At 40.5% G+C, this 10,325-nt stretch overlaps 1 protein-coding gene across 1 annotated transcript; it reads right to left on the reverse strand.

The window, feature by feature from the left end:
* Window positions 1–40: 40 nt before the first annotated feature.
* Window positions 41–9,402, reverse strand: LOC124262572 (acid-sensing ion channel 1-like). The gene is made up of 7 exons (XM_046697069.1): window positions 9,248–9,402; window positions 6,041–6,566; window positions 4,692–4,875; window positions 3,469–3,628; window positions 2,830–2,921; window positions 1,177–1,282; window positions 41–56 (listed from the first exon to the last, which is right to left on the reverse strand). Exons 1-7 carry the CDS (start codon window positions 9,400–9,402, stop codon window positions 41–43), a joined length of 1,239 nt encoding a protein of 412 aa, XP_046553025.1.
* Window positions 9,403–10,325: the final 923 nt, after the last annotated feature.

Genomic DNA, 10,325 nt, shown 5'->3' on the forward strand with positions numbered 1-10,325 from the left:
ATTTTAAGAAATATATTCCATGGAACGAGGGATATGAACTTCACGTCCACAGCTGACTGCAGACATCAGGGGAACAAAAGTCAGTGGACAGTCTGGAAGAAAGGCAAACCAATATTTATTGCAAATAGAAACGATCTCTGTTGAAAACAATGCATGCAAATGCAATAAATATCGTTCTGAGAGAAATAGAAAATGTCCGGAACTAAAGGGTTACATTGTTGGATAAATATGTCTCTGAAATGTTTTTGACCCGTGAAGATCTAGGTTAGAATCAGTCTTCAACAAACTTTGTTTATCGTAAGAGGCGACTGACGGCATCGGGTGGCCAGACTCGCTCACTTGGTTGACACATGTCATCGAATCCCAATGGCGTACATCGATGTTCATGCAGTTGATGACAGGATTGTGTGGTCCAGAAGCGATTATTTACAGACCGCGGCCAAACAGCTGGAATATTGCTGGGTGCGGCGTTAAACAACAAACAAACACACTGAAATGTTTTTCTTTTATGGTGAAAAATCATTTAGAAAACCTATGAGTGAGTGAGTTAAGATTTAAAGTGACATCGGCAATATATTAGCCATACCGTGACTAAAACAGATTCTATATTCTAGATCACCATACTAGGGTCCATGGGGACTTACATTACTTTTGCAACCTGCATGGACCCTAGCTTGATTTACACCATCCCTTCAGTCATTGGCGTTTATGCTGAGATTTAGCCATACATTAAAATGACAAAAATACTACGATTAAAAACCTGGTAGACTTAAATTTACTTGTAATGTTTTTTGACAATATTTTTACCCTACGTCAACCCCCTTCGAAGGTACAGCCACTCATAAAAATTCACTTTCTAATTTAAATCACCAATACTAAAATGCATTAATCTACAAAACATATGAATCAAAATTCATCTATGAGTTCTATTTCTTTGAAAAATTCGATAATAAAATGGTAATTAACATAACTAAAAAGATCCTTAACAGTTTTTGCATTGAAATATTTATCCCTTATGATGGAAAACTTATGAAAAACATACAAACACTTCGAACACTGAGTGGTGAAAACATATCATTAGTACATTATTTAGAGAATGATAATAAAAATGAGTGATCTATCTGGGTTACCAGGGTCCATTGTGTTCTGCAACCTTTAGGTTTATATCTGGCCCACAGTGACGTCAAGCTTGCCAGCAAACACGCGGCCAATAGTTCCAGCAGTTCTACGGTGGTGAGTATACTTGCCCCAAGGAACAGTCCAATCTGACCACCAACTCTGGCTGCAAAGGTACACAAGGAGACGTCAGGTTGACGTTTATCAGTATAGTGAAACGAGAATGTTTCCCACAGGGAAAAACCACCACAATGTGTATGCTGCAGTAGCTTGTCTATGTGAGCTTGTAATATCCCGTCATGACCTAGAATTTACAGTGCCAATAACATTTCCATCACTTACAGCCAAGAAGCAACGGTGAATCAAATCTGGAATCATCTTCTTCCTCAAATTACCATTCTCGGCACATGCTTCTAAGCTTTCAGACAGTGCTTTGACACATACCAACGTTTCCTATGAAATTTATTTTTATCGGGGAGGTGGGATGGCCTAGTGATTAAAGCGTCCGCTCGTCACGCCGAAGACCAGGGATCGATTCCCCACATGGGTTCAATGTGTGAAGCCCATTTCTGGTGCTCTCCGCCGTGATATTGCTAAAAGCGGCGTAAAACCATATTCACTAATTCACTTTTCTTATCAGGACAACCAGTGAGTAGTCAATGGTGTTATTTCTTATCTGAGGTAGGATATCTTTTCAATGTCATATGCTCATAGGCCTCAACCGAAAATGAAATGGCTGATTCTCTACCTACTGAAGATTTGGAATATTTCGAGCATCGCTTTAACATATGAACTAAAACAATCGTTAGTGAGCGAGGGAATGAATTGGACATTTCGTTGAACAGTATTTTAACTGTACACAAGTTATTGAGGATCGCTCAAAGTGACCTCAAAGTGATGACGTCTTGCTGCAGCCATGAGAAACCTGTCTCTCCGAGGTGTAGCACTGTCGACCACCAGCTAGTTGATGGGCAACTGATCCTAACGTCTGGCATCGATGCCTTTGGCTGACACTGAAGACGTTTGCAACGTGACGCTGTGTTGACCCAGTTTCTACTATGCCCGATACAGCGATCGTCAAAGACATGTTTGACTCTTAGTATACCTAGGCATAAGTAAATTCAGGTGTTGCAATCATCAGATGGAATATCTATTGTGCTCGCTGATCACATACAGATATAGGGTGTCAAACACATCACGACTCCATCAACCTGTCCGTTCGTCACATTCAGCTCCCAGTACCAGGATAGTTAATTATGATAATATTTATGATGCGGCTTTCCAGGCTTCATATCCTGTTGAAAGCGCACAATCTGATTATAATTACCATGGATAACCCAAGCCGCCCGTCAGTCGCTAGAAGGTTGATAGTCTCATGGCTTATTCCACAGGGTACCCATTTTCTGCTGGGTGATCAGAAGCGATTTTGATCAAACTCACTTGTCCAAGTTGAGACCACATGTGGTTCGTTGTGGGGCAGGACTGAAGTCCTAGAAACTCTCAGGAGTCAAGCTGCCCCAAACGGTTACCTATACAATGACTGTCTGCGTTCAACGTTGCTTAACTTCAACTGATTTGTGACCTGAGCTCTTTGCACAGGACCACACACCACCATAGTTCAATCTATATTTGTTGGATATTCTCTTATATAATATATACTTTCTCCAAATCAAACTTTGAGTAATTACATAAATGCATAAAGTTCATACAGACCAAATATATCACCCAGCTCCAAGTCCGGCTTGTGTTCCGCCCTGTCAACTACCATGTTGGATAACCTTATCTGTACAATCAGGATATTTTGTCTGAATAAAAAAAAACATGACCAAAATGTTTATGGCCTGAGCGCTGATTTCAAGGTTTTTCGATTATTGTGAGAACATTAGATGCCCTAGTAAAAGTCCCAATTCATAGATGGTCTGATATTTCCAAAATTGAAGCAACAGAGTAAAAAATAATTTCCGATGCATTTCTCTTTTTACTTTTCCTCACGTCGTCGTGTGATATCAGGTAAACGCCTTTACCAGTGTGTTTGATAGAGGCCACCGCTGGGACATGCTAAGACCTGGTACCACTACTTACTAATAGCAAGTGATTACACACATGCTTGTTATATAGCTCAATTCATGCTGCAGAGTCCACATTTACATTCTTTATGGAAGTTGTCGTTATATTTTGTCCACACCGTTTGTACACATCTTAAATTAAATGTTAAATGATGTAACGCGTATCAGTGGAAACTCTTTCATGCATATTTACTATACAATAAATTCTCGCTGCATCGCGATTAGTAATTTCGAAGATGAAATATTAACTTATCAAAGAGCTGCTTCACTTTAGATCTGTTCTCACCTCATCATTTCACGGGTATATGCTGCATGCAGTAGATTAGAGAGGAACGTGACATTTGATGGCAGCGCCATGGATGACACTTGTATGTCATACGATGTCTCTTCACATGGGTACCGACATGCACAATTCTTCCCCATTCTGGCTTCCGATTGTACTTGATCTAAATATATATATAGAGAGAGTCTTACATGATCAAATATATACATGGTTTCATATGGCGGTATCTCAATATCATTATGTAATTTTACATTGAATCAAGAGGTCATCAAATAAATTGCAGGGACACGTTTGCAAAGACAGTTCCTGACACAGATAAACCTGATATTGCAATAAACGGCACGTCAGGGCTAGCTATGTTGAAAACAGCCTTCAAAATTACTAGAGGCATTGTGTTGGTACATTTCGAACTTTTCAAACTAAAACCCTCAATAAAACTTAAGGTTTCCGAAAGTGGATGCTGGACACAAGGTCATTTTACAAGAACCACAAACACAATGCAAAATTAGAAATACAGCCATGGACATTTAATAACCAAAGGTACTATTTGGTTGTAACATACGTGCCACAGAAATAAACTTACTGCTTTTTGGACGGTAACACGTGTGGAGTTCCTTTACAGAGCAATGCCGCAGACCGACCCTGGCTGGAATAGGTATCGCCAATCAATTTAACACAAATGCCTCTGCTCCAGTGAGTTTAAAGGCCATAATTTCAGAGATGAGCTGTGTTTGTATCATATTTGCTATTGCTATTATGATTACTGATACTGATAGGAAACAGGATAGAAAATACAGACACCCGTTTATCTATAACTTGTTCCAGTTATACTTTTTAGAAAGTTCTTGAAAGGCATTTAGAAGTTGGACGAACATGAATACATGACAAGTTTTTTGGATAAGAACTTATTATTATTCATACGACGTTTCAGAGCTAATTCTTGCTCCTTCAATATTTATCACCTGATGAAGGAGAAAGAACTAGCTCTGGAACGTCGTATTTAGAATAAACAGACATTGTTATCCATAAAAGCGTCATGTATTCAGGTTTTGAGAAATGCTCAAAATGACAGAGTCACTTTTATTTGTATCTAAAAAAGAACCAGAATAAATTGAAATATGAATAGCGACACCTAATTGAGGTTCCCATCCAACGGTATCAAATTCGTTATTGTTATCATTGAACGTTACTTGTCCTTTGTTGTGAAAATGAAAACATATAAGTACCTTGACGAGGTTCCCATCCTGCGGTGCAGTTACAGGCATCCATGGCAGCCTTATTGGAGCACTCCTGAAGACACCCGTCAAAGCTGTACACCTTGAACCATTCCAGGGGGTTGACAAAGTGCGAGGTTTTCGTGTCCACACAGTCCGTCCCGCGGGAATTATATGGGTGCGGAAGGTATTTCATCTGTAGACATATGATGAGAACCGCAATTCAACAACATCACCAGCCCATACATGTTAAGTTGGACTCGAGATGCACGGGATTGTGTGCTCTTATGCGACACGCGTCCGAGACTAATCAACACAATCCGTGCAAATGAGAGGTCTGTTAAATCATAGGTAACCACCGAGGACTGAACAGTTGATAAGCATAGGTTGCTAAAAAATAGTTTTGAACTTGAAATCCCCACGCAACCAATATTCTTTCTTGGTATGTAGGAGGACACCTGTTAATTTAGGGGTTTAGGGTATCTACAATTTAACAGGCGTCTGAATATTCCCGACACAAACGTACCTCTTTCTTTGTCATCTTTAAGCGTGTGGACGTCCCGACTGAGACACCAGTCATTGAATCATCACTATAGCTCGGGGCTGTGTCTGGTTCATCGATAGAGACCTGAGTTGGTATATAGAAGACGGGTGAAACAAAACAATCTCGAGAGCTCAAAATATTGTTTGAAAACTACTCTGGGTAGTTGTAGATAAGTTATAATTTGGAATCTTCACGGATCGAAACGTAGAATAACAGATAGGTGCGACGAAGGTGACAAATGGGTACAGGATATTTGTTTTCAAATAGAATGGAGAAAATATAAACTGAATAATCGCGGATGGAAACCAAACTGAGGACGATTTTATAATTGACTTTTCCATCAACATGTTATTTGCCTCTTGAGTTCATGGTCATGCTAAGTTATGGACTCGCCATTGAAGGCCAAGGTTAATCATCACACATTATCCAGTTTGTAATTTGGGGTTGGTTGGTGGGTGTGTTGTTTAACGCCGCACTCCGCAATATTCCAGCTGTATGGCGGCGGTCTGTAAATAATCGAGTCTGGACCAGACATTCCAGTTATCGACAACATGAGCATCGACTGGGATACGATGACATGTGTCAACCAAGTCGGCGTGCCTGACCACCCGATCCCGTGGGTTATGGGTTACTGAAGACCAATTCTAACCGGGATCTTCATGGGTTTGTAATGTGGAGACAGTTTGCTGTGAACAGTAAGATAAAAATGATATTGTTATATTTAATGAGGTAATAACCTTATTAAACACCTTTATACTTTTCTGTCACTGAAATATTATCATATGTATCAACAATTGAAATGTATCAAAACTTTTACCGTAACTCCGGCCTCGTATACTCCTCCATCCAAATAGGTCCATTGCATGATGTCAATAACAAAGGTCAGTCCGCTATTTTCGGACACGAAATCACCACCGTTGAATGTGAAACAGCGTTGCTCTTGTTTCTGACTGTAGTTCAGCCTCATCACGTTGAAAGGTTGGTTCTTGAAATATGCCATTTTGAACATATCCTCTTCTTTGTATGCCCCTCTTTCCCAGAATTTGACATAATCCATCTTATTTAGCTCGGTCCCCTCCTTCCCATTCCAGTCAATAAACGGGTATATTTCTTCTAGGTCCCCAGTATGTCGAAGATAATTGAGTTGTGTGTCATTAAGGTTCTTTTGGCTTATGTGAAACTTGTTCCGGTTACATATAGTGATAGAAGGAAACCTGATCTGTTGTTTGCGTTCCCTTGTAATCTTGGTGGTGAAGCTGTAGCTATAGTACCTACTGTAAAGATCAGTTAGCGTCTTCAGACACACTCCAGCCATTGCCAAAAGCAACACAGTCCACACCACCCTGAAACAGCAAAATGAACCAGTTCGGAGAATGAACCAGAGGTATGACAACCTCATCCTACCATAACCTTAAAGAATTCTATTCTGATTTACATCGTGTCCCCATTCTCCTTAATCATCATTATTACAAATATTCAATAACTATGTCATTCGACACTTCTTTCAGCAGTATATCATAGAGCGTCACCTTGATGTGGATGAAAAGCTGGATGTGATGCAGGTTGTAAATGTTCACCACACCTACGATTTTGACAAATCAAGAAACGCATTCAGAATCTGTATTGCATGTAATTGTATCATGCCAAAAAGATTTTAGAGTCCTCGAAAGATGGCATTTTCACAGTCTACAGTGGTCCGTCTGACTCATACACCAAAGTATCAATGTTGCATCACAGCACGACATTGTGGATGATAACGTCAGCAAAAGAAAACAAATTTATTAAAGCACCTTCCTAAATCTGACTGGTAGGCAATTGCAAACACTGTATTATCCAGAAAACGTTGGGAATAGTATATGGTATTAGGCAATATATTTAGAGTGAATATCCCAGGATCAAAAATGAATTGTAAACATCATCTCGTCAGAAACCGTTCCACCAATCAAATAGATGCTCGCACCGATGCCAACCCCAATTACTTTAAGCTAAAATAACAATTCCATACAGTCAATACCCAATTTGGGGGAAAAAAGTTTTAAAAAATGACAATTATTGTTGGTATGCTCTTTAAAAGCATGTTGGCTCTGTAAACATCATCTCCTTTGACATTACAAGAATGCTTCTGCTGGGCCATTACCTGTGTGTTTTGCGATTACTTAATGGGCTCTTTGCAATGATTTTTTCAGTGTATCTTTATTTCTGCCAACGTTACATGAACATCAAATCTGGCATATTTAACGTTTGATAATGCTTGAACTAGAGCTACACGGTCTTTTAAATATAACAAGATTAATGCCATTGCAACAATAAAGTTCCGTTGGCAGTTCAGCTGAAAGAATAAAGAAGAACCTAATATGTCACAATGCAACCGCTTCCTACAGTTTCACCATGGGGCTCTTCGAACTTTCTTTGTCTTGAAATTGCATGTGACAGAAGAGCACTATTATCTTTTGTAAGTCTGAAGAGCAAAAACAAAACTGTTTGAAATGGAAGATATGAGGGACATGAAAGTGCAAGGGTTCCTTCATTTATTCCCAGATTTTCACTCTCGAACCTGGAAATTGATATATGAGCAATTTCCTATATACACTCTTACAAAAAAGAAACGCATAGGCGTTTTCAGCAGTTCATTGCGATATATTTGCAATATTGTGATATACAGCAATCCTCATATTAGACAATTGGAAAAATACCAAGGTAGAGAATACCAAGAGTCACCACTCCTGCTCCGGAATGATTAATCCGGGTGTATCACCTACGTGACCGATTTGCTACAGCAACGGACATTACAGGCTAGGTGCCTGGTCTTCGAAGAATTTCCGCCCAAACCATCAGAAATCGTCTGAGAGAAGTGGGAATTGGAGCATATCGACCAAAACGTTGGACCTGTAATGACACGCCTACACCGACAACGACGTGTCCAATGTTGCAACAGGGTACAGGCAGGGAACCTGGGGAACGCATGGATCGTGTTTAGTTCAGCGATGAATCTCATTTTTTCCTTCAACGACGTGTCTGTCGACGTCAACACGAACGTTTTGCGCAGAACTGCGTTCGACAGGTCTACGGATTTGGCGGAGTGAGCGTCATGGTGTGGGGAGCTACGTCCTACACGGGTAGATCAGAGCTAGTGGTGGTTCAAGGCAATCTAACAGCAAATCGCTACATCAACCAAATCCTGCGACCGCACCTCCTCCCACTTTCTAACCACCAGAGAGAGCTGTTTCGACCCGACCCCACGCAGCTCGAGTGATCTCGCCAATGCAAACGTCAGTGTGCTTCCTTGGCCTTCCAATTCGTCTGATCTGAACCCGATCGAGCATCTATGGGACGAACTTGATCGACGCCTCCGTAAAAGTCACCATCGTCCTTGGACACTTGCAGAACTTGCCAACGCCTTGCAGGAGGAATGGCGAAGAATTCCCCAAGCAAAAGTCCCACGACTTCTGCAATCCATTCCAAGGTGGTGTCGAGCAGTGACAGCTACAAGGGGTGGTGTCACCAAGTACTGACCTGAACGCCCGTTATGTCCACATATGTAGAGTGAACTGAGTTAATACTGACAATTGCAACAATACATATTTTCATCCGTGTGTCGAATTCCCTTCATCTATGTTCAAGCTTCATCGACATATGTACGCTTAAATACGTTTAATACATATCCTTATTTTTGACTTATGCATTTCTTTTTGGAAGAGTATACTTTCATTTATTCACACCGTTAATGATCCTGGTTAGAATTGATCTCAGCAAACCCATGCTTGTCGTAAGAAGCGACTAACGGGATCGGGTGGTCAGGCTTGCTGACTTGGTTGAAACATGTCATCATATCCCAGCTTAGATCGCTGCTCGTGCTGTGAAGCACTGGATTTTCTGGTCCAGACACGATTATTTACAGGCTGCTGCAGTATAGTTGGAATATTGCAGAGTGAAGCGTCAAGCAACAACAAAATAAAACCTTTATTACTTTCCATAAGGATATCTCGATCAAGAAACACAAACTACCCCAAATGACTCGACTCACCTGACAATTTTATGACGCTTGTGACAATTGGTATTCTTACTGCCATGGAGGCTGGTATTTTGCAGGAAGTCTCGCCATAAGTCCTGCCACTGAGATATGACTTCTTCCCGCAATGTCACACTATCCTTAAGAGGGACCACGGGCTCCACCTTCATCCTGCCAGTGGAGACAACGCCGCATTCAAAGAATATGATCAATGCTTGCTGTGTGGTCTGGAAAAGGTTGACATGTCATATTTTCAGAGTATCATCAATGAAATCACCCCACACGCCCTGTTGTTTGATGAAGTAATACAATATCATAATTGTTTAATGGTCAACAGTGCCAGAGCTGTTATATCAGCCTCTGAGTAAATATATTTATTGAACACAGTTTGTGACGAATTGTGTTATCTGTGTAATATTAATCTTAGTCAAACAGATTTACAATTGAACTGTAAATTGTTAACACGAGCTTTTGTTTTGTTTTTGTTCCACCTGCCATAGGTTATATTTGATGTGATTTAAACAGATCATCCGATGTTTTTAATTTGCTTTCTCGGAACTTGTCTGAGTGCATGTTATAGCTGCCCAATTGATCGATGTTTTTACAGTTGCTAGGCATTTGTGCAGTTTGTTGAAATCCTGGTCTCTCTTATCAACGGTTACCCGTGAAGGTCCGGGTTAGAATGTATCTTCAGTAACCCATGCTTGTCTCCCCATGAAGGTCCGGGTTAGAATGTACCCTCAGTAACCCATGCTTGTCGTAAGAGGCGACTAACGGGATCGGGTAGTCAGACTCGCTGACTTAGTTGACATATGTCAATTGCGCTCGATGCTTATGCTGTTGATCACTGGATTGTATGGTCCAGACTCGATTATTTGCAGACCGCCGCCATATAGCTGGAATATTGCGGAGTGCGGCGTAAAACTAAACTCACTCACTCACTCTTTTCAACGGTACTGCATATGTTACAGACCTTTACAGTTTGGGCAGGAAATACACATTTATTGCGATTGGTGTAACATTTTACCTGAACCGACATCTATGAAGTTAATTATATAATAATATGTACTGTATTTTAATAAAACTTTTCAGA

The sequence above is a fragment of the Haliotis rubra genome, unplaced genomic scaffold (assembly GCF_003918875.1).
Source record: "Haliotis rubra isolate DU_JTF1 unplaced genomic scaffold, ASM391887v1 Scf845, whole genome shotgun sequence".
Lineage (NCBI taxonomy): Eukaryota > Metazoa > Mollusca > Gastropoda > Lepetellida > Haliotidae > Haliotis > Haliotis rubra.

Excerpts from the sequence above, each read along its gene's own strand:
- LOC124262572 (XM_046697069.1), bottom strand. The coding sequence starts at position 9,402 with ATGAAGGTGGAGCCCGTGGTCCCTCTTAAGGATAGTGTGACATTGCGG. Across the intron at positions 4,876-6,040 it reads TATACGAGGCCGGAGTTACG|ATGAAATACCTTCCGCACCC; the intron begins GTAAAAGTTTTG and ends ATATGTCTACAG. Across the intron at positions 3,629-4,691 it reads AGGATGGGAACCTCGTCAAG|ATCAAGTACAATCGGAAGCC; the intron begins GTACTTATATGT and ends ATATATATTTAG.